This window comes from Gopherus evgoodei, chromosome 3 (assembly GCF_007399415.2).
Source record: "Gopherus evgoodei ecotype Sinaloan lineage chromosome 3, rGopEvg1_v1.p, whole genome shotgun sequence".
Classification (NCBI taxonomy): Eukaryota; Metazoa; Chordata; order Testudines; family Testudinidae; genus Gopherus; species Gopherus evgoodei.
In genome coordinates, this window is record NC_044324.1 from 13636010 (window position 1) to 13661326 (window position 25317).

Genomic DNA, 25317 nt, shown 5'->3' on the forward strand with positions numbered 1-25317 from the left:
CTCTCAGCTGTGTTGGCTCTTGAGGGCTAACAAGAGTACAGAGCAGTAAAAAAATAACCTTTTGTCCCTCAAATGAACAGTTCTGCATCTGACACTCACACCAGGGAGTAGACCTGGTGAGTCAGTGGAGGCGTCTTTGTACTGTCACTTTTCAGAGCAGAACCTTGTTTCTAACAAAGTTCTGAGCAAATAAATATTTTCAAGAGTTAAGCTGGTGATTGTGGTGACATTTTATAAGGTGAACAAAAAATCTTCTGGTCACATTAGCAGGAATTGGGAGCATTTTCTCAGCATTCTATTCCCAAAATCATCTCATTGCAGGACAGATTGAAAAAAACAAACAAACAAAAAACCCACAGCTAAGTCAGAAAGCTCATTCTGTGGTACCCCCCACCCCTTTTGAAGACTAAATTATAGGGGAACCGTCTGAGGGTGACTTACCTCACTCGCTCTGGGTAAAAGAGGGACATGTTCCACACCACAGCTCCGCCCCAGTCATGGCCGATGAACACTGCCTGGGAAATGCCCTAGGGGAGTACGGGAAACAAGTGTGTCAATGGGTTAGTGCTTTGGGGGAGCTAATGGGGTTTCCAGGGCAGAAGGACTCAAGTTACTCTGGCGAGCCACACAGGAGGGTGACCCAGCACTTATCAGGGGGCACGAAGGGGCTTTGGGACAAGGAGACATTGGGAAGCTCTCCACCAGCCAGAGCGAGAGAGGAGTGCGGCTGAGTTTGCCAATGTGGCACCGTCTTTCTCCCCTACCCTTGCTTCCCCCACACATTCAGAGGGCTCTGCGCCAGTCCAGGGCCTGCAGAACAGGCCAATGGTCATTGTTCCCCAGACCTGGGAGGATGGGGAAAGAGACAGCCAGGGGAGGTGCATTTCCACAGCCCAACCTCTGGGGCAGGGACGGACTAGCTGCACAAACCCTGACAGCCTGGTTCCAGTTGAGCGGCAAAGTTAGGGAGCTCCGCTTCATGCCCTGGCCCCGCGGCACGCGTTGCTAGCAGGGAGTTCTTTGCTTGCACAGGGCTCCTAATCCAGCAGGCTGGGTAGCCCACCCCGAGTGAAAACCAGTCTACGAGTGACCTCGCGAACCCCTGGGCACGCGAGCCAGCGTACCAGTCTGATCACCCAGGACAAATTTCCATTCACAATGCCCCGCCGGGGGCCGACACAGGAACCAAAGCTTCCTCCCGCCAACCTACAAGCGGGCTTTCAAGTGCAATTCAATTAGCTGCTGGCTGGAGTTTTGCTGGGTCTGTTACAGATGACTCAGTTGCTCTCCTGCCTCCCGCTGGCTGGGAAGTTTAAGGCCAAAGGCTGGATTCGAAGGGGACATGGAACGTGGTGTCAGCTGGACTCTGGATGCTCTCACTCCCTTAGCCCTACTGACACTCAGGAGCCTCTAGTGATGTAACTTGCAAAGGGGCTGGGAGGGGGGTTTCTTCCAGTAGCGCAGGGGCTGCTTGAACTCCAGCCTCCTTCCGCCTCCTGCTCGGCGCGTTCCTTGGGTCTCTCGGCACGTGGCCTACGGGGATTAGCCTCCCTTACATTTCCAGCAGGCAGCCACGGTTGAAGCGGAGCTGTAAGCAGCAGGGTCAGTTACATGTAGGCGAGTGGGTACAACTCCAAGGCAGGGCAAGAAAGTTAGGAGCAGCAGAAGTGATCAATTTAAGCAGGGCAAACCCTTAGCATAACCACACTCGGACTCATTTAAACTGCTCTTAAGCTTAGCTCTGTCAGGCCTGGTCTAAATACAGCATTTCACAGTCTAACTAGAGGTGTGAATTTAAAGCAGTTTAGTTAAAGCAGTTCACAAGGGCACAGGGGCACTCTTACTGGGGTCGGAGAGGGGCTTATTACAGCTTAGCCTGAGCAGATCCCGAACAGACTGAGGACAGGGCACTGGAATAAGTCGGGATATTATGGGTTCTAGTCCCAGCTCTGCTACTGGTCTGGACAACTCGCTTCATAGAATATCAGGGTTGGACGGGACCTCAGGAGGTATCTAGTCCAATCCCCTGCTCAAAGCAGGACCAACCCCAACTAAATCACCCTCCCCTGTGCCTCAGTTTCCCCCACTGTATAATGGGGATAGCGATATTTGCCTCTCTTTGAAGAGCTGCAGGTGGACAGTGCTACGTGAGAACTAAGCCCTGCTGTTAGCCACCACCTCTTAACACAATGGCTTCCCAGTGAGGGCTCAGCTGCTGTCACTTGCCGTGGGTGGCATGGCCTTGCCAGACAAAGCCCTGGCAGAAGGTCAGAAGGAAAGGGACCCGGCTCCCAGGAGATGCCACTAAACCAACTGCAAAACAGCAGCAAGACAGAGAAGAGGAAAGCAATTTGTTCCAGTTTCCATTGGCCAGGCCCTGCGTTACCCTGAAAGGGGCACTGCCAGTTCTGAAGCACCGTCTGTTTCAACAAGATACAGCTCGATCCACGGCGTTCCCTGTTCAGATGTTATTTATTTGTGTGTCCTGGTAGAGGCTGGGCCGGCCAGAATCTCTCCTCCCTTGCATGTCCAGCCGTGCTGCAGTACCAAGCTTCTTCAGATGGCACAGAACCCCCTGGGGCGCTGAACCCCCTTGTGGGGACAGGGTGGCAGGTCTGGATTTCACAAATACGACTACTTTGCATTGCACTGGCGCTCTCACAGTACTTACAAATGCAGGCACCATTATCCCCAGATGGGAAACTGAGGCAGGGAGAAGAGGAGGTGACTCACAAGGTCACACAGTCAATCAGTGGCAGAAGTGGGAAGAGAACCCTGTGCGTTAGCCATTGGACAACACTGCCTCCTTTTCAAAGGGGACTGGATACCGAAATGAACCCCGGCCACTGTTCTGCTCACCTCATCTCTGCTAGTCTGAGGTACTTGCATGGCCCCAACTTCCATCGTACCCAAGCATCTCACGATCTTCTATGTGTTTATCCTCAGAACCCCCCATGAGGCAGGGAAGAGCCATTAGCACAGAGGGGAAACTGAGGCACAGAGGGACTAAGGCCCAGCGGCAAATAGGTGCTTCACGCCTATTGAAATCAATGGGAGTTGAGCCCAGATCCCCAAAGGGATTTAGGCACCGAAGTGACTTGCCCAAGGTCACACGCAGAGCCGGGATCTGATCCCAGGTCTCCCAAGTCTGTGCCTTAACCATCCATCTTCATGTCTGCTGGGGTCCTGTGGCTGATGTGAAATGAACTGGTGGGACTCAGTCTAGTTCCCCGGAGAACAGACACGCCAAAAATCACCAGCAGAAGTGGCACTTTGCTAGCAGGCTCAGCTCTAGGTGGGTCGCGGACACAGACTTCCCCTCCCACCTCTAAGGGGGGACCCCACGTCAGGGTTGAGGCAGGAGTGCGGGGAAGCTCCTGTTCTGTGTCTACTCAAGACCCTCAGCGTGGCCCCCTTTAATCAGCTCCAGTGCTGGGTTAACCCCTCCAGCCAGGGAGGGCCCCAGAGCGACCCAGCTACAGCTGGGCCCTGCCAGAGCCTCATCAGCACCGTGCGTTCCAACAGGCCCGCCCGGAGAAGGTTCTGATTTAAAACCAGGCCCCTTTGCCAAGCACTTTCCCCCCCGAGCTGTGCAACTGCTCAGGTGCCAACTGCTGCTGCAGCAATAAAGAAAGATCAACGGCTTGTCAAAAGGTTTTACAACCTGCAGCGGCCGCTGGGCCGGGAGAGTTTAATGAAAATGTATCAGGTTGGGGCTGCGGAAAGAAAAAAGGCAAATCAATTGGGAAACCGCGGGGCCTTCCAGGCAAAGGATCCTTAATGTTCCCTACCCAGAGCTACTGAGCAGAGCTGCTCCATAGGGACCCACTGGCTCGCGGCCGCAGCCCGTGCACTGCAAGGGGGATTGAACAGAGCAGCCATTTCAGACCCAGAAGTGACATTGCAGAGTGACGCCCAGTCCCCATCTCACAGGGCGGAGACAGAGGGGAGGGCAAGGGGAGCAGATTTCCAGTCCCTGCTGTGGATTCTAGCCCCTCCCAGGCATGCCAGCTGCATCGTGTAAGGTACGTACAGCAGAGACACAGCCACGCCGGCAGGGAAGAAGGCTCGGGGAACCCGCTATGCGCACGGCACGGGCAGCAAGGGTTGGAATAGAGGGGACCATCCCTAGTGCTATGTCATCTCCCCTCCTGGCATTGCCCTGGATCCACCTCTGGCACAGAAATGGTACGTCCCATTTGCCAGCACATGGCCCCAGTGCCACGAGGGGTACTTGACAGAGGGGTTACGCTGGTCAGCCACTGCTGTGGAGACACTGCACCTCCCCTTGCCCGTTGGAGCCCCCAAACCCCTACATGGCTGCCAGCCCCGGGCCACCCAAGCCCCTGCAGTCCCAGAGTGCCGGGCGGTGCAGCCTGAGCCCAGTTCCAGCCACCCTGAGTCCCAGGCCACAGGCCTGCCCTTGTCCCAGCCTCAATCCAGACCCCTGGGGAAGAGCAAGAAGCATGAGGGGTCTCTGAGCAGAGCCATGCCCGGCTGTTTAGGGAGGCTCAGCCTCCCCTGGCCTATGCTACCTGCTACCCATGGGGGTGGCCCAAGACTAGACCCAATAGAGGTATGTGGACTAAGGCCCAGGGCTAGGATGGGGTAGAGCTGGGGCTGGGGAGCCTTGATCTGGAAATGCCACAGATCAGGAGTGATTGTTGCCCTTCTTTGCACCTTTTTCAATTCTAATAGATCTTTTTTGAGTCGCGTTTACCTAAAGCATCAGGGTCCTTCTTGATTCATTCAACAAACTCCCCACCACCACCACCTGACAGCTGTGTAAAACATGGGCTAGAACTGCAGAATCCATCCACATACGTGCATGCATTCCTGAATAGGATATTAGACAATCTGATACAGTGCTTCTGCCAAGGGCAATGCAACCTGAGAGCCAGCCTCACTCCTAGGACCAGCCACATTTATGGGGACATCGTCCCACAGCTCTGCCCCGTGTAAGATTTATGTCCGGTGAGAACACTGGGCTCGTCAATATCAGACTTAAATCCAACCAGCCTACAATGCACACAGAGCTGCAGAGAGATTTATTCCACCTCATCACAAAAATCTGATTGTTCCCCATACAGCCAAAGGGACTGGCCAGCTCTGAAGTCCAGGTAGCAGTCACTGAGGAACATCCCAACAGACTGGCACCTCCTTGCAGGGAGTCTGGGAAATCAGGAGCAGATACTAATGCGCCAGGACCTACACTTTGAAAAGCCCATGAATATTGGGTCTGCTCTCGCCGCACCTTCATGAGCAGATAACTAAGAGCAAGCCCGTGGCATACTTCCGCTGCCTGTTTTCGCCAAAGTAGGTTCCCCACTCTTATACGGTTGGATCTGCGGGAAGATGGTTGTGGGAGGGTGTAATGGAGGAGAAGAGGATGGTCAAGTGCAAAGGCACTTGCCCAGAACTCAGGAGATGTAGAGTCAGTTTCTGGCTCTAGCTAGAGCTCTCCCCATTCCCATACTATCTCCCAATGGAGTCCTGCCCTTAGGATGGAAGAATCCCATGCACTGCGACAGACTGCCTGGCTAAGTGGCAGTTCTGCAAAAAAGGACCTAGGGGTTACAGTGGACGAAAAGCTGGATATGAGTCAGCAATGTGTCCTTGTTGCCAAGACGACTAATGACATATTGGGCTATATTAGTAGAAGCATTGCCAGCAGATCGAGGGAAGTGATTATTCCCCTCCATTCAGCACTGGTGATGCCATATCTGGAGTATTGCATCCAGTTTTGGTCCCCTCACTACAGAAAAGATGTGGACAAATTGGAGAGAGTCCAGCAAAGGGCAATGAAAATGATTAGGGGGCTGGGGCATATGACTTACAAGGAGAGGCCGAGGGAACTGGGATTGTTTAGTCTGCAGAAGAGAAGAGTGGGGGGGGATTTGATAGCTGCTTTCAACTACCTGAAGGGGGGTTCCAAAGAGGATGGAGCTCGGCTGTTCTCAGTGGTGGCAGATGACAGAACAAGGAGCAATGGTCTCAAAGGGAAGATCTAGGCTGAATATTAGGAAACACTATTTCACTAGAAGGGTGGTGAAGCACTGGAACAGGTTACCTAGGGAGGTGGTGGAATCTCCTTCCTTAGAGGTTAAGGCCCGGCTTGACAAAGCCCTGGCTGGGATGATTTAGTTGGGAATTAGTCCTGCTTTGAGCAGGGGTAGGACTAGAACCTCCTGAGGTCCCTTCCAAACCTACTATTCTATGAACACTGCTGTGAGGCAGGGGAGTGCTACTAATCCCATTCTACAGAGATTACATGACTGGAGGTTCCTTGGCAAAGCCAGGAAGTGTATGCAGACTTCCTGAGTCCCAGGCCAGCACCCTAACTGCTGGGACATATTTCATCCCCTATCAACCCATCACTTTTGCAAGCAGTCAATTCCATCTGTAGACTGAAGGGGCTCTGTCCCAGGTAGGAGCCCAAAGTGAAAACTGGCATTTGCAAAAAATGCATCAACACGGCTGCATGATGCCAAGTTAGCATATCTGCTGAGCCTCAGCTAGAGAAAGGGCTCCATTTGTGACTCACCCAGAGGAGCCTGCAAAAATCACAGATTGAATTTTGGGTGGTGTAGCATGGAACAGACCCACACACAGTGTCAGCCTATCTGGCCTCCAGGTTACGCCTGGGGGAATTCTGTGCCACTGTGCACATACAGAATTCATCTACCCCCCCCAGATTTTTTTACTCTGCAGAAAATACATTCTGGTGGAGAGGTGCTGCAGTTATGCCTTTTGCCCACCAGGGGATGCTGTGGCACCAGAACAGAGGGCAGTAGGCTCATTGGCCATAGCAGCCCATGGGGGGAGGAGAAGCTACATTCCCCACAGCATCCTGACCATGGGGCCAGGTGAGGAGGCACAGAATATGGAGGGGGACAGACAGAGCAGAGCACATGGGGCTGCTGGGGGATGACAGACTTGGCTTCAGAATGGCTAGTGAGTGGGACAGACTGGGGCAGGGGCTGAAAGGGAGAGGAGGGTGCAGGGACACATAGGGATGGGAGAAGAGGTGGCTGAGTGGGGGGTGCAGGAACACATAGGGACAGGGGCAGATGTGCCTGACTGAATGGGAGAGGCTAGGGGTCAGCCAGGGTGTGCATGAGAGAGGTTCCCCAATGCCCTAACCAATACTCCAGCCCCCAAAAGTTCCACACTTCACCCACCCCCACCCAACAACCCCCAGGTTTACTCCTAGGCCCCTTCTCAGCAACATCCCAGATGCAGCCCCCCAGCTATAATGGGTTAGAAAAGAGTAGAGCAAGATGCGCTTTTAACAATTAGCAATACCTAGCTCAGGTCAAATGAGTTGAATCAGGGAGCATCCTAGTCTGTAACGAACCTTGGATTCTCACCAGCATTAGAATAATGAAGTGGACATGAGCAGTGGTCTTGGACTCAGCCCAAGTGCCTCTGAAATTGGCTTGGCAGTGGATGGGGTTGTGAAATTAACAGCTGAGCAGTTATAACAGGCGACACGTGGACCACAGTGTGAAAAGGCCATCCTAAGAACCCACTAACCATTCCCAGCCTTTGAACGGAAGAGGGCCCAATGGAAGAGGCTGAGGCGTCTCTCACTGCAGTCCCCTGGGAACACTCTATAGCCTTCTCAGAGACCCCAAACTGAACTGGACAGACTTGATTCTCCACGGCCCTGCTCCATGCACAGTCTGGTACACGCCCGGCCAAAGCAGGAGTAGAACTACATACAGGTGCTAATAACAGTGCAACTTGCAACGCAGTGAAGGTTCATGGCTCAGCCATCCTAGCTCCGCTGCACTCAACAGCACACGGGCACACAATCAGCAGCTGGAAATATCTGCCACTCCAAAGATGGAGAGTGTTCCATCATTTGGAGACTCGTCCATCGCTTCTCGGAGTCAGATTGTCACGGGGAACTAGCTGTCCCCAAACGCCATACCGTACTCAACACAATCTCCTCTGTAAGGCACCAGATGGAATGATGTTGATCAGTCCAAGCCCAGGGCAGCCACCCACCAAGAAAAGACACACCAGGCTGAGAACACACCAACCCCACGGACAGTGGCAGGGCCTGCCACAACAGGCTTATCAAGGCTAGGACAGGGAAGCTGGCTCCTTTTGACATTTCACTTTTAAAAGCCTTTCAGGATGGTTTATTCACAGCTGCTGCTGAAAGGAAATGTTAATTGGATTTCTCGCAGACTGCGGCAGGGTCAGAGAAGGGCTGAAATGCAAGATTTGAGTTATCAGCCCACGAACCTTTGTGCCGCAGTTGAGTCTCCGCATCAATTATATGACAAACTCAGTTCCTCCATCTTATCTTCCTAATTATTTTTCTTTCACCCTGTCCATATTCCCTGCCCTGGACAAATGCATCAAATGGATCATCACAAATACTAACAAAACTAGGGAACAGAAGAAGCCGAATTTCCATATAGGAACTGAAGGTCCGGCTAGAGTTGACCTACTACCTTCAAGTTGAGAGAGGATTCATGGCCTTGGGCTTAGCTAGAATCAGATCTTCTCCAACAAGCAATGAGGTTGCTCTGATGTCTTAGAAGTAAGAAATCCCTTAGAGCAGTGGGCCAACCACCAGGCAAGTGTTGCCCCCCAATCTCATGAGAGGTAGGGCCCCTCTCGCAGTCCTGGAAGGTTCCACTGCTACACAAGGCCCTATCTATAGAGAGAGGCGCTCACCTGGGGAGGCTGTATGGAAGCCAGAGAGCTGTAAAGCTCAGACCACGATACCCTGAGCTTCCCTGAGGGAAAGCCAACAGCGTGACTGGAGCACAGGGAAGCTGAAGCCCCCCTCTAATCACCAGGCAGGCTGCCATACCCTGGACCAGTGGAAGCTTTCCTTGCAGGGATCACCTTTCCAGGCATAGCACATTGCAGCCAGCCAATCTGCAGATCACAGGAGCAAATGTTAAGCCTCCTAACACCCTTGGCAGTCATCCAAAGTCTGGGGAAACTGAGGCAGCGTGGGTAACTTGCCGTGAAATTGAGTGACAGTCCTGGGGCCACAGCAATTAGAACCCTGCGTTCAGTCCAGGAAAGCCAGACCCCAGAAAGGAGCCAAATAAATGGAGCTTGGTAAAGAGCCTCTGAGGCGAACAGCAGGCCAGAGGGGCTGAGTTACAAAGGAAGACAGAGAGGTGGGTAGATATCACTGGGTCACGGGAGCACTCATGACAGGGGCAGGGCAACTCAGACACTCAGGGGGTAAATAGTAAGAGCAGGAAGCAATCGTTGGTAGGTGAGTGACACAGGCCCCTCCATTGTACCACCTGTCAAGAGACCCCAGCAAGGAGGGTGACATAAAAGATTGTATGTGGCAGATTCATGCAATACCATGGGCCTTTTAGGTTAGTTCCCTACCCTCTTCAAGATCCTAGAAGAGAATATCAAGGTTGGAAGGGACCTCAGAAGGTCATCTAGTCCAACCCCCTGTTCAAAGCAAGATCAATCTCCAGACAGATTTTTACCCCAGTTCCCTAAACGGCCCCCTCAGGGATTGAACTCACAACCCTGGGTTTAGCAGGCCAATGCTCAAACCACTAAGCTATCCCTCCTCCCAAAGATGGACCAGGGAAGAGTCTTTAAAGGAAAGTCAGGGGCTTCTGTCATTTAGGATATTTAAGAGAGGCAGCGTGGTCTAGTGGATAGGATACCGGTGACCTGAGTTTTATTCCTGGCTCTGTCACTGAGCAGCTGTGAAATCTTGGGCAAGTCTTATTTAGATTGTAAGCTCTTTGAGACGGGCTATCTATGTATATGTACAGCACCTAACACAATAGGCCCCAAATGCAATCTAAGCTCTCTCTATATAGATAACAGACTGGCAAAAACCCTAGAAATTCTACTATAGGGAACAACCTTGCATTTATTGTAGGAGATGGACTCAGTCACCTCCATTTCTTGAATCATGCCATTGTTATAGGGTTCCTGATCCCCTTACACCCACACCCACCCCACCTGGCTCAAAGCTGTGCTTTCACAAACAATCACAGTCAGTCAAAATATAGTTTAATAAAAGCACCAGCACTGCACTGAAGAGATCCCCAGACACAAAATGCACAATTAATTAAACCTGCTAAATGCATTTCCAGCTACAGCTAATGTGGTGGCAGAGAATTTCCAGGCCAGGCTGCTGGGATTTGGGCAGCCGACTGTAGGAGCTAAGCACATAAGCAGCATTCTCATCAATCAGACTGATTAGGAGAAAGAATAGATTCTCTTTTTCAGGAAGGATCAAACAAATATATTTGATTTTTCAAAAAGCGAGTGTTATCTGGTGAGCAAGCAAAGTTTGTTTTGTCCCAATTAATTGCTTTAAGTACCAAGAAAGGTAGATTGATATGATCTCCTACAAACATTTTTTAGATTACTTACCTCCTGGGATCAGTAGCACGGTTCTTAAATTCCATCCCCATACAGTTATAGCTGGGCAGCAGATGGTGCAGAGAGCATTTAATCTGCAAGCGAATTAAGTGAAACGCGGAGCACACTCCTCCACAAATGGGTCAGCCATGCAGATTTAACAGTTAGCACGTATATGGCACATGCATATTTAATTAAATTTCAGGTGCTTGCCGCTGCCATCTGGATTGTGACAAAGGGGCGGCTGAGAGAGAGCCTTTAGAATGGGGAACGGGCAAGAAAAATAATGGAAGAACCATTCAAGTAAGGATGCTTTGAGGAGTTCATCAAGTGCTGCCGGGCACTACAGAGCATTTGATACAATGTCTGCAGGGGGGATGGAATCGCAAGGGATTCGAGATGAGATTTTCATCTCCAGCTTGCATTTCAAAATCTGACCTGGGTTGGTAGTTAACTCAAGGGATCTCCCTTGACACTGAAGCAGCAAAGAGGTGAAAGTACCTCTGGCTCTCAGCGTACGTAAGCTGAATGGAGTGAGGCTGGGAAGAGATCTCATGGCCTGGGGACAGCTGTAGGAGCTGGGAATATTCATCCAGAAGGACTCCAAGGAACATTACAAGCCACACAAGGGACCACTTTGCCCCTCACCTAAATGCAGCAACATATGGGGTAAAACATGGCAGCCACTTAAAACCACACATCAATGCTAAACAATTACAGAAGAGAGTGATAAACAGCCTCATTCCCGCTGCAAAGGGGATGTTTTAGGGTTGGCAGAATGCAGCTGTAGGCCCCAAACAATGGCTTTTTAGCCAAAGCCCCCAGCTCAGAGAGGCAGCCCTGGGGCCCTGAATAATCACCAGTAGCCAGGACAAACACGTTTCCGTCTCATCCAACGGATAGCACCTCCAACAACAGTGCCCCCTAGCACCAAGCTGGGGTACTGCTTCCATACCAATGAAAGGAAAGAGTGCTCAGTCTCAACACCACTTCCTGCCGCATGTGGGGGTTCCTTAAAAACTGCCCATCCACACACTGACCCCAGCCTAGCTACCGAGTCCTTCGTAGGTAAAGAGTTAACTACAACACCATTCTGCTACTGGGAAGTCTGCTTACTCAGAAGAGTCCAGAACACACTGAGAGGAGGGGGAAGCTGATTCCACTAAAGACGCAGATGCATTTCCCATCTCTTTACCAAGCGATTCAGGCATTGTTTAAAAATTATGTAGCAGAAGGTTCCCAATTAGCCAGCTGGTATTTAAGATGCAATTAAACTTCCCCTTCAAGCAGCAAAGTGAAAAAGTCGTCACGTTCCTCGGAAGAGCCTGCAGATGGCGAATAGATTTTAATCTGGTCCCTGTTGCTTTACACTGGATTCTCTTTCAGCAGCACACGTGTCCTCGGAGGGAAAGCCGGCAACCTACACAGCAGGATGATGGGACTCGCAAGGAATGCATCAGAGCAAGGACCTAGCAGAGAGTTGACCAACCGTTTGCTACTCTCCTTTGGGCCACTGTGAAATCCCACACAGCTAATTCCTTCAGCGGTAAAGACTCATAGACTCATAGGTCAGAAGGGACCAATCTGATCATCTAGTCTGACCTCCTGCACAAGGCAGGCCACAGAACCCCACCCATCCAATTTTATAACAACCCCTATCCCAGGATCGAGTTATTGAAATCTTCAAAACTGGTTTGAAGACCTCAAGCTGCAGAGAAACCACCAGCAAGCGACCCGTGCCCCACGCTGCAGGGGAAGGCGAAAAACCTCCAGGGCCCCTGCCAATCTGCCCTGGAGGAAAATTCCTTCCCGACCCCAAATATGGCGATCAGCTAAACCCTGAGCATGTGGGCAAGACTCACCAGCCAGCACCCAAAAAGGAATTCTCTGCAGTAACTCAGTTCCCATGCCATCCAACATCTTCCCGCAGATCATTGAGCAGACCTATCTGGTGGTAATCCAAGATCAATTGCCCAAATTAACAATCCTATCATAACATCCCCTCCATATACTTATCAAGCTTTGTCTTAAAGCCAGGAAAGTCTTTTGCCCCCACTACTTCCCTCGGAAGGCTGTTCCAGAACTTCACTCCCCTAATGGTTAGAAACCTTCGTCTAATTTCAAGTCTAAACTTCCTAATATCCAGTTTATACCCATTCGTCCTCGTGCCTACATTAGTACTAAACTTAAATAATTCCTCTCCCTCCCTAACGTTAACCCCCCTGATATATTTATATAGAGCAAGCATATCCCCCCGCAGCCTTCTTTTGGCCAGGCTAAACAAGCCAAGCTCTTTGAGTCTCCTTTCATAAGGCAGTTTTTCCATTCCTCGGATCATCCTTGTAGCCCGTCTCTGAACCTGTTCCAGTTTGAATTCATCCTTCTTGAACATGGGACACCAGAACTGCACACAGTATTCCCGATGGGGTCTCACCAACGCCTTGTATAACGGTACTAACACCTCCTTATCCTTGCAGGAAATACCCCGCCTGATGCATCCCAAAATCGCATTTGCTTTTTTAACAGCCGTATCACATTGGCGACTCATAGTCATCCTGCTATCAACCAGCACCCCAAGGTCCTTCTCCTCCTCCGTCGCTTCCAACTGATGCGCCCCCAACGTATATCCAAAATTCTTATTATTAGTTCCTAAATGCATAACCTTGCACTTTTCACTATTGTATTTCATCCTGTTTCTATTACTCCAGTTTACAAGGTGGTTCAGATCTTCCTGAATAGTATCCCTGTCCTTCTCCGTGTTAGCAATACCCCCCAGCTTCGTGTCATCCGCAAACTTTATTAGCACATTCCCGCTCTTTGTGCCAAGGTCAGTAATAAAAAGGTTAAATAAGATCGGTCCCAAAACCGATCCTTGAGGGACTCCACTAGTGACCTCCTTCCAGCCTGACAATTCACCTTTCAATACGACCCTCTGGAGTCTCCCCTTTAACCAGTTCCTTATCCAACTTACAACTTTCATATTCATTCCCATCTTTTCCAATTTGACTAACAGTTCCCCGTGCGGAACTGTGTCGAACGCCTTACTGAAATCTAGGTAAATTATATCTACCGCATTTCCTTTATCTAAGTAATCCGTCACCTTCTCAAAGAAGGAGATCAGATTGGTTTGGCACGATCTACCTTTAGTAAATCCGTGTTGCAATTCGTCCCAATTACCATTGACCTCTATGTCCTTGACTACTTTCTCCCTTAAATTTTTTTCCAAGACCTTGCATACTACAGACGTCAAGCTAACAGGCCTATAATTATCCGGATCACTTTTATTCCCTTTCTTAAAAATAGGAACTACATTAGCAATCCTCCAATCATACGGCACAACCCCCGAGTTTACCGATTGCTTAAAAATTTTCGCTAACGGGCTCGCAATTTCACGCGCCAGTTCCTTTAATATCCTCGGATGGAGATTGTCCGGGCCCTCCGACTTCGTCCCATCGAGCTGTTCAAGTACGGCCTCTACCTCAGTTGCGGTAATAGCCACATCCATATCCACATTCCCGTTTATCATCCCTCCATCATCCCAAGGTTCACTAGTCTTATTAAAAACTGAAGCAAAGTACTTGTTTAGATGTTGGGCCATGCCTAGGTTATCCTTGATCTCCATTCCATCCTCAGTGTATAGCGGCCCCACTTCTTCTTTCTTTGTTTTCTTCTTATTTATGTGGCTGTAGAACCTTTTACTATTGGTTTTGATTCCCTTTGCAAGGTCCAGTTCAATGCGGCTTTTAGCCTTCCTCACTTTATCCCTACATGTTCTGACCTCACCAAGGTAGCTTTCCTTACTGATCCTGCCTTTCTTCCACTCCCTGTAAGCAGTCTGCTTTTGTCTAATCCCCTCTCTGAGTTGTTTGCTCATCCAGTTTGGCCTACGACTCCTGCCCATGGTTTTTTTCCCCTTTCTCGGGATGCAGGCTTCCGACAGAAGACCATAGCAGTTAGAAATGAGGAGCATCTGTCAATTTGTCTGCATGTGGAATAAAGAACAGTATATACATGCAGACACGTATGGAGAGAGGAAGAGGACTAGAGCGGAACTTCACCCAAGCTGAGCCAATACAGCGTGTTCCCACCAGGCCTATGGGGTCCATGTACACAACCCACGGGACTGAGTGTAGGGAAGAGCACCATGCAATGCAGCATACTTCAAAACATGGGTGTGTAGCAGTGTAGGAGAAAATGCTGCTTCGCTCCCATGCCTTCTCCAGATGGCTTGCACTAGGTGGGATACAATTCAAACCACTCTACCTGTAACTGGGATGCAAAACGCTCAAGTTACTGATACCAGGTTTGATCTCTTAGGTGGCTTGTATGGCTGGGCCAAGGAGGGTCAAACATCTTGCAGGCTAATTGATCCAGATTCAACCTTTAGAGACACAGAAGTAATTAATGTTTCTGGGTTTTGTGTGTTAACAACGTAACACAATAGATCCTGTCTATGGCTGTATTCTGTTAATTGTTATCTCAGCACTTTGCTTTTTGAACTACATCAAAGCTGCCTGAAAACTCCCACAAAAACTTAAGACTTTCACCTTGAGAAAACCCAGGAAGAAGAATTTGAATCTAGATCTGCTCAAAGAGCTGGTCGAGCCAGTTCATTTCCAGCTATAAGTTCCATCAGATTCATAGACTGGATGGCCAAGAGGGATGATATGCTCATCTAGTCTGTCCCCCTGTGCAGCACAGGCCATTCAATTTCACCCAGTCACCCCTGTATTGAGCCCAATAACCTGTCGAGTGCGGATAACGACACCTCCTTGGTAAAGAGCCCAGCGAGCTGCCGATGAAAATAATGCTATACAAGAATTAGGTTTTATATTATTGTGTTCGGCTAAAGCAAATCTTCCAGAAAGGCAGCCAAGCCCTGACATGCAGAGTTCAAGAGATGGGGAATCCACCACGTCACTTGGTAGTTTGTTCCAATCATTAATCACCCACAGTGGTAAAAATCTGCCTTGTTTCCAATTGGAAATGGTCTGGTTTCAGCTTCCAGCCATTGGTTCTTGCGCTGCCTTGCTCCACTAGGTTGAAGAGCCCTCAGAGCCTGATATTTTCTCCCCATGAAAGTACTTTACAGTGTAATCAAGTCACCTCTCAATATATATATTTTTTAAATCCATTCAGCTCTTTAAGCCTCTCATTGGAAGGCCTGGTCTGCAGCCATTCAGTGTACATGTAGCTCTCCTCTGCACCATGGCCAATATTTCAACATCCTTTTTAAAATGCGCTCACCAGAACTAGCTGCAGTATTCCCGCATCAGTCTCACCAGGGCAGCAGACAGAGGTAAAGTCATCTCCCGGCTCCTACTCACCATTCCCATTTATACACCAAGGACTGCATTAGCCCTTTTCAGCCACCGCATCCCACTGGGATCCCAAAATCCTCCTCAGCATCTTTTCTTCCCAGGATACAGTCCAACCCCCTCCCCCTTTTTATTCCTAAAGGTAGAATATCGCATTTGGTTGAATTCAAGTCACATTTTCCTTGAATGGGCCCTGCTTCCCAAGCACTTGAGATTGTGCTAACTTCCCTGTCCTGTATCAGAGGAGTAACCGTGTTAGTCTGGATCTGTAAAAGCAGCAAAGAGTCCTGTGGCACCTTATAGACTAAGAGACATTTGGAGCATGAGCTTTCGTGGGTGAATACCCACTTCACCCACGAAAGCTCATGCTCCAAAACATCTGTTAGTCTATAAGGTGCCACAGGACTCTTTGCTGCTTTCCCTGTCCTGATCAGTTACTCTTCCATCAATCTTCAGGTGAGCTGCAAATTTTACAAGTCGTGATTTTGTATTTACTTCCAGATCGTTAATGAAAACATTCAGCAGCATGCAGCCTAGTCCCAATCCTTGCATAATCCCATTAGAAACACCCTCATTTTGTAATGAAACCCCATTGACAGCTCCTTTGAGGTCCATCAGTTAGCCAGCTCTTAGTCCACTTAACGTGTGCATGGTCGAAACTGTATAGGTTAATTTTTAAGCAGAATGTCACACAGTACAAAATCAACCATGTTACAGAAATCTAAGTATGTTACATCTATGCAATTACATTTATCATCCAAATGTATAACCGAAGAATGAAATCAGGGTTGACAAGATGTATTTTCCAAAGCGCCACATTGACTGGTATTAATTCTATTCCCACCCTTAATTCTCTATCAGTTGAATCCCATATCGGCTTTTCCATTATTTGTCATAGAACTGATTTCAGGCTAACCAGCCTATATTCTGTATCCTTCATAACAAGGTCCAAAACAGGTTTCCTCTTGCTGGTTCAATACCTTGGGTTAGAAAATCACCATCTATAATTATCAGAAACTGTAAAGGGCAGGTTAATTGCCCCATCATAGCGCTAATATCAAATTTCTTCTTAATGACACTTTCTCATTCTTCTTGCTTGTTAGCCAGCCTCCTGCCACTGGCATAAAAGCAATTGAAAAAACAAATATTCTCTTCATACTCTTTGCCACATTAGTGCAATCTGTTTGTGACACTGAGTTTGAGCGTGCACGTCATTTGTTTTGTTAGCCCCCTCCCTGTTAATTTAATACACTCCTGGCTGCTCCGGCTATTCTCCAATCGAGACTAGCATCCCCTCACCCTTGAGATACAGGCCATCCATTCATACAGCCCCTTCTTTCACTGGAACATGGCCCCTCCCCACCAACCCTCTCACTTCATACCAGCCATGCAGCCAATAGTTGATCTCCAGGATTTTCTGCCTTCTTCTCAGAGATCCTTTCAGTCCCTCAAACAAGAGATCACTTGGATTTTCCTCCTCTTCAGCTCCCTTCCAAGATCCTTGACATGTTCAATAACCTGTGTAGTTCCACGTGATGCCATGTCATTGGCTCCAGTGTATCACCATGACTGGAGACTTTCCACACAACTTCGTAATCCCATGTCTGCTCTCCAGGGATACTGCACACAGTCCTGCTGTCCTTGTGTCTTTCACTGAATTCTGTCTGCTCTCCTCCATCAATGACGACTGGCTTCTTAGGACGGTTGAAGAATCTTTCTTGGTAGCTGCTTGCTTCATAAAACCAGGATGACCATCAGGTGGGTCCACTGTAGCTTTCCATTCAATTCCATCGGAGACAGGAACCTCAGTAGCTGACTTAGAGTATCTGAGAACTGATACTTTGACAGGGTGAAAGTCTCCTGGTTCTCTTTCCCCTCTTGGTCATCAGTTGTCAGCCCACTTCTTTGGTTTCTATTCTCTCCGGTTCCATGATAATTGATTCCCCTCACTGGTGTCTGTGGCAATGGTTTTGGAATCTAGTCTCCAAGAATCATATCAGAATCGTAAGGCTGGAAGGGACCTTGAGAGGTCATCTAGTCCAGTCCCTTGCACTCATGGCAGGACTAAGTATTATCTAGACCATCCCTGACAAGAGTTTGTTTAACCAGCTTTTAATCTCCAACGATGGAGCTTTCACAACCTCCCTATGACCTATGAGGGAAGATTAAACAAACCCAATTTTTTTCAATCTGGAAAAAAGACAGAGGGGACATGATAACAGTTTTCAAGTACATAAAAGGTTGTTATAAGGAGGAGGGAGAAAAATTGTTCCTTAACCTCCAAGGATTGGATAAGAAGCAATGGGCTTAAATTGCAGCAAGGGAGGTTTAGGTTGGACATTAGGAAAAACTTTGCTTAAGCATGGGAATAAATTTCCAAGTGAGGTTGTGGAATCTCCATTATTGTAGATTATTAAAAGCAAGTTAGACAAACACCTGTCAGGGATGGTCTAGATAATACTTAGTCCTGCCATGAGTGTAGGGGACTGGACTAGACGACCTCTCAAGGTCCCTTCCAGTCCTATGATTCTATTTGATTCTTAAGGGTAGTGCTTTGCACTTATCTTTACTGAATTTCATCCCATTTAATTCAGACCATTTCTCCAGTTTGTCCAGATCATTTTGAGTTCTGATCCTGTCCTCCAAAAACAGAGATGGACTGAAGTTTACATCCAACTCTGGAATTTGAGTCTAGACTCACCCACTCCACTTGCCAACATTCTTTCCATTCCTCTAGGCCACGATCGCTGAGCAGGGTTTACATGCTCCATCACAAAGAGGTGTCATGCTACTTTCAGGTCGGGAGCAATAGTCATTTTTCTATGAGATTCTGGGCTCAATACAGGATTAACGATGAACTTCCCTGGCCTGCGATATACAGAAAGTCTGACTAGATGATCTTTCGTCCCTTCTGGCCTTCATGTATTAAGCAGGTACTGATGTAAATGGGACATCAGTAAGACTTAGGCCAGGTCTACACTATGGATGCTCCAGCAGCACAGCTACAGCGCTGTACTTGTGCTGCTACAAGCCCGGAGTGTGGACACAGGGAAGGTTGTGTTGCCCTTGGAAATTAATCTCCTCATCTGACGGTAGCTAGGTTGATGAAACCATCTGAGCACCATCTCTGTGAGCTGCCCCACATCTGTTGTATCCCTCACTGATGATCCTAATGGTCCTTTCAGTCCTCAAATAGAAATCAGAAATCCTGGCCCCAGCAACCCCAGAGCTCTGTCATGAGTGGCTGACAGTACACCAGCAGACAGGGCAAGCCTCGCTGTTCCAGCACACCAAGCCCTGAATTCTTAACAGGTCCCTGTCGGCAGCTCCTTGTTTAGGACACACACCGTCTCGCCGTGCTCCCAGAAGGTGACAAGCCACGCTTGTGCGGCTGAGGCAAGCAGAAAGCCCAAATCACTTATTTGCAGGAAGCCCTAAAACCACCAGCCTGCCTTTCCTTCCCCTCCCCACCGCCTCCCGTGCTGCCCTCTGCTTCACCGATGGTGATTTATTAATCCCAGACTCAGCACAGTGGGAGCGGGAGGTGAGGGGGGTTCCATTCCACACAGGGCACCAAGGGGCAGGTGCCCTTAGAGAGAAGACACACAGCCGGGGATGTCATAACCTGGTCCCAGATTTGGACCTTAGCGTCCAAAATATGGGTGTTAGCATGAAAACCTCCAAGCTTAGTTACCAGCTTGGACCTGGTAAAGCTTCCACCACCCAAAAAATTAGAGTGTTTTAGGGCACTCTGGTCCCCCCAAAAACCGTCCCTGGGAACCCCAAGACCCAAATCCCTTGAGTTTCACAACAAAGGGAAATAAACCTTTTCCCTTCTCCCCCCCTCCAGGTGTTCCTGGAGAGATACACAGAAGCAAACTCCGTGAGTCTAAACAGAGGGACCCCACCCTCCCCGTTCCCCAGTCCTGGAAAACAGAATTACTTCCCTCTTCACCCCGAGGGTATGCAAAGGCAGGCTAGTACATCTAAGACACACAGATGTCCCCCTGACTTCTTCCTCCCACCAATTCCCTGGTGAGTACAGACTTAATTTCATGGAATCCCCCACTAAAGAAAAACTCCAACAGGTCTTAAAAGAAAGCTTTATATAAAAAAAAGAAAGAAAAATACATACAAATGGTCTCTCTGTATTAAGGTGACAAATACAGGGTCAATTGCTTAAAAGAAATATGAATAAACAGCCTTATTCAAAAAGAATACAAATTAAAGCACTCCAGCAACTATAGACATGTAAATACAAAAGAAAAACAATAACCCTTTTTGTTTTTATGATCTCTGTACTCACAACTTGGAAACAGAAGATTAGAAAGCAGGAAACAGAAATCACTTTTCAAAGCTGAGAGAGAGAGGCAGGCAGACAGACAAAGAACTCAGACACAAACTTTCCTCCACCCAGAGTTGAAAAAATCCAGCGGGAGCGGGAGGTGAGGGGGGTTCCATTCCACACAGGGCACCAAGGGGCAGGTGCCCTTAGAGAGAAGACGCACAGCCGGGGACAACCACCATGATTAGGCTGGAGCAATTTTCCACTGCAAGGCCTGGAGCCTTCACTCAGTTAGGAGTTCAGCCTCTGCGGGCTGACTGGAGTCAAAGGACGTGCTTCCTCTTCTGCCACAGAGCCACCTGCTAGGAGGGAGGGAGGGAGCAACTTCGGAGGCCAGCCCTGAATGGTTCTGCACAAAGGCTATGAGGCTTCGCGCTCTCAGACCCGCTCTCTCCCTGTGCCCATGGCAGGGAGCTCCCCCAGGCCAGGCGGCTGTGACTGATGCATTAACGCAAGTTTTCTCAGCTGAAGGGATGGGACGAAGTGGGACTGTTCTGAATGTTTCCTCTGACTACTATAGGGGTGCCTCAGTTTCCCCGATAAATTTCTTAAGTCTCTAGGTGGTGGGATAAGGGGGTGTGATTGTTGCAGAGAAAAGGGCTAGTGTGCATACATGGCTGGCACTCTGTCTCTTGGCAACTAACAGCCTGGGCCCTTCCCCCCTGCAAGGTGATAGTTAAAGGTGTTGGAGAACAAAGGAATCTGGTGACCTCCTGGCCCAGGAAAGGGACAAAGCAGAGAAGGAGGGGCTGGAGGGTGAGTCAGTTTGGGGTTGGCGGGAGATGTGTAGTGAGGTGCAGACTTGGTTGCCTGGTTCACTGCCCCCCAAAATGGACCTGGCTGAGGGGTCCTGTTCTCTGTACCTACAAGCTCTGTTTTATACTGTGTTCCTGTCATCTAATAAACCTCTGTTTTACTGGCTGGCTAAGAGTCACATCTGACTGCGAAGTGGGGTACAGGACCCTCTGGCTTCCCCAGGACCCCACCTTGGCAGACTCGCTGTGGGAACCACATGGAGGGACAGGGGATGCTGAATGCTCCAAGGTCAGACCCAGGAAGATGGAAGCCATGTGAGCTTCTTGCCCTGAAGACAGTCTGCTCACAGAGAGGAGACTTCCCCAGAGTCCTGCCTGGCATTGCAGGGAGCAGTTCCAGAGCATCGCCCGGGGACTCCATGACAAGGGGCTGCAGGACAGGAAAGGCCATCACTGGGGCTGGGGAAAGGCGCAGTGGAAGGTGTGGTTGTAATGTGGGTTGGTACACTGGTGCTAGCGTTAATCGAGTAAACCCGGGTAACAATCGTGTAGCTGTGATGGCAGGTTTTTCAGCGTGGGCTAGCAACTAGAGTATGTACCCAGGGTCCCTGAAGGGCTTGTACTGTGCCAGCCCCCTTGTGCTGAAGCCCATGCCACCACATCTATGCTCCTATTCTTAGCCGTGCTAGCTGTAGGAGGAAGAGAGCCTTGTATCAGAGGCCTGGTCTGAGGCCTGAACTAAAATAGTGGTCAAAGCTTTGGGGGTTTTCCTGTCATCACAACAACTGTTAGCTCAGAACAATCAAACCCTGAATCCGAGTCACTCCTTTATACAACGTGGGTCTTTGAGCTGCAGACCATAACTAAGTAATCAGCTAAGCAAGGATCCCCTCCTCAGGACAAAGCTTCCAAAGGTTGGGTCTTTGCGTAAGCGGAGGTGGTAATTTGTGGTCATCCCCCATCCCACCAGCTATTTCATAGGAACCCCACTTAACCCGGTTTGTCTGGCACATTGTTTAAAATAATCCTTTGAAGCTCCCAAGCTTTCTGTTGGCCACATCTTCCCCCCAGAGAAGTTACCTGCAACCCTCCAATAATACGTATCCTTTGCATTCTTAATACAGTGGTCTCCAAAGATACTTAAGCTTAATTCAATAAGATTTAACTCAATAAGGCTGTCCAGGATATTGCAGGAAATTGTCGTATCTGTCACAAAAGCCAGCAAAGTTATGCCTACCTGTGCTACAATTGCTCCTTCCCTTGCAATGCAGACATAGCCTCCATCTTTCTGTGCTTCTGTTCATAAGAACATAAGAATGGCCGTACTGGGTCAGACCAAAGGTCCATCTAGCCCAGTATCTGTCTGCCGACAGTGGCCAATGCCAGGTGCCCCAGAGGGAGTGAATCTAACACCATTCCTTACCCATCCTGGCTAATAGCCATTTATGGACTTAGCCACCATGAATTTATCCAGTTCCCTTTTAAACACTGTTATAGTCCTAGCCTGCACAACCTCCTCAGGCAAGGAGTTGCACAAGTTGACTGTGCGCTGTGTGAAGAAGAACTTCCATTTATTTGTTTTAAATCTGCTACCCATTAATTTCATTTGGTGACCCCTAGTTCTTGTATTATGGGAATAAGTAAATAACTTTTCCTTATCCACTTTCTCCACATCACTCATGATTTTATAAACCTCTATCATATCCCCCCTTAGTCTCCTCTTTTCCAAGCTGAAGAGGCCTAGCCTCTAATCTTTGCTCATATGGGACTCTCTCCAAACCCCTAATCATTTTAGTTGCCTTTTTCTGAACCTTTTCTACTGCTAGAATATCTTTTTTGAGGTGAGGAGACCACACCTGTACACAGTCTTCGAGATGTGGGCGTACCATGGATTTATATAAGGGCAATAATATATTCTCAGTCTTAGTCTCTATCCCCTTTTTAATAATTCCTAACATCTTGTTTGCTTTTTTGACTGCCTCTGCACACTGCGTGGACATCTTCAGAGAACTATCCACGATGATGCCAAGATCTTTTTCCCAACTCGTTGTAGCTACGTACATATTGTATGTATAGTTGGGGTTATTTTTTCCAACGTGCATCACTTTACATTTATCCACATTAAATTTATCCACATTAAATTTCATTTGCCATTTTGGTTGCCCAATCACTTAGTTTTGTGAAATCTTTTTGAAGTTCTTCACAATCTGCTTTGGTCTTAACTATCTTGAGGAGTTTAGTATCATCTGCAAACTTTGCCACCTCACTGTTTACCCCTTTCTCCAGATCATTTATGAATAAATTGAATAGGATTGGTCCTAGGACTGACCACTAGTTACCCCTCTCCATTGTGAGAATTTACCATTAATTCCTACCCTTTGTTCCCTGTCTTTTAGCCAGTTCTCAATCCATGAATGGACCTTCCCTTTTATCTCATGACAGCTTAATTTACGTAAGAGCCTTTGGTGAGGGACCTTGTCAAAGGCTTTCTGGAAATCTAAGTACACTGTGTCCACTGGATCCCCCCTTATGGGGTAATATGCCTTGCCTCATAGGGGCCATGGTGCCAAATCTTGAGATTGGGTGTTTGTCTTAAAGCCACAGCTCCTACAGTCATGAGATTAGGTGAGATTCTCCGTGGCCTTCAGACAGAAAACTTTCATCTCCCGCAGAGCAGGGGCAGCTTTGAACTAGTGATGCTGGCAGTAAAACAATGACATTATTCCAGTGCCAACCCTTTGGTCGCTCCTTTAATGTCTGTTTCCAGTTAGTCAGGAAGAAATTTCACACACACTGTGATTCTTCCCCCTCAACCAGGTGGGAAGTGCTATTTGGCCACCTGAAGCTAAAGCCAGCTCTTAAGTGCCATCCTTTCCCCTTATGTTTTATTTTTTGCTTCCCAGTGGAAGTGGAAAAAATAGGTTTTAGAGCACCCTGCAGCAAAGGTAGAGGCCTTCTAAAATGCTGCACTCACACATTTGGGAAACCGAGTCACTGATTTCTTCCCCAGCATTAATGAGATTCCTGATCAAAGATTAAATAGGCCTCACGCCTGCTGGGCTTAGAGCTCAGCAGGTTTCTTCCAATCCTACGTTTACTCAAAAGGCAGGAGCTAACTGCCCAGAACTACTTCCAAGATGCAGAGCCGGTTTCTCAGTGGCCTCTGCCAGCATTCCCACTCTCCCCTGTGGGGAAATAAGAAGCTGATGGAGAAGCTCTCCAATCCTCTGAGTAGTCAGCACTCCACATCCTGCAAGGAAATGACTGCTTTCACCTACAGCAGTGGCCCAGCCTCCTGCAGCATGAGATCCGATCAGCTCCCCGTAGGCTCTTTGGAAATAATAGATGTGTTTGGAGGAAGCCAAGTGTTTTTGAGAGCTAGCCAGCAGCTGTAACTATCACAGCATGAGAAGCAGCACATCTCACAAAATGGAGAGAGAGAGAGGCTGGACCAGTACCTGGATGGGAATCCTCAAGCGAACAGCTAAGTCCCACAGACAGTCATATCCAGTCTGACTCAGGGTTGGACTAATGGCCAAGCAAGGCATGGGGGAATGCTGTACTGCCCTCTTGCAGATGGCTATGCAGCATTCTGCATCCCACTTATGGATCATGAACCAGCAAGGGGATTTGTGCCAGAGTATTGCTATTTACTGAGCACGCGGGGCCAGATTCTCCACTGGTGTGAAGAAGCAGAGCTCCACCAGCAGGTCTGAAGCTTGGCTGACTGACTGCAGTTGAAGATCTGGCCCTGAGAGTGTATAGCACTGCACAAGATGTGGAGGGGATGTGGTAAGGGCACTCCGAGCACTCCAGCCTGGCATTTTCTGGAGCCAGGCGAGTGATGCCAGGGTCCTGACATGGCTAACTGGGCCATGTGCCACGTGCTGGGCCCATATTCTCCCAGCAAGACAATTGCAAGCAGCAGCCAGCAGCTGAGTTTTCTTTTGCTCCCACTTTGGGTGCGGTTATCTCATTATATCCTAAGAAAAAAACGGATCAGCCTATAACAGAACATGAAGAGCTACACCAGTAAAGATTGATGGGTCTTTTGCCCAACTGATGTCAAATCCAGGTGTTTCCCCATTAAAAGGCTTCCCAGGCAGAGGGAAAGGTAATAAGGAAGTCTATTCAAATAAACTTAAAAGATCATGTAAGTCTGTAACAGTTAAAGTTGTGGTAACAAAAATAAAGAACAAACCGTAAGATGAAAATTATAACACCTTAGAAACCCCAATGCAACCCTCTCAGCTGCTGCATGGAGGACTCTGTTACTAGAAGGCTCTGTGATTGAGCGGATAAAGGCAGAATTTAGTTCCAGCTAGTTAACTTCAAACTTGAAACAAGATGCACATTTTCAACAAGGAGGGTCATTAGACATTGGAGCAGCTCCCCCAGGGATGGGATGGAGACTCCATCAATTGGAGTCTTAAGAGATTAGACCTTTTGTATCCGAAATCTTGGGGCATGGTGCAGTAAACACCAGGGGAAATTCTACAGCCTGTGGTATGCAGAAGATGGT

General features: G+C 48.6%; 1 protein-coding gene across 1 annotated transcript in view; it reads right to left on the reverse strand.

The window, feature by feature from the left end:
- The window catches only part of LOC115648034 (bifunctional epoxide hydrolase 2-like), an 88326-nt gene that overhangs the window by 30247 nt on the left and 32762 nt on the right, over nt 1–25317 (reverse strand). Inside the window, exon 11 of the mRNA XM_030555112.1 lies at nt 442–527. Within this exon, the coding sequence (XP_030410972.1) occupies nt 442–527 (86 nt within the window). The remainder of the gene's footprint in view (nt 1–441; nt 528–25317) is intronic.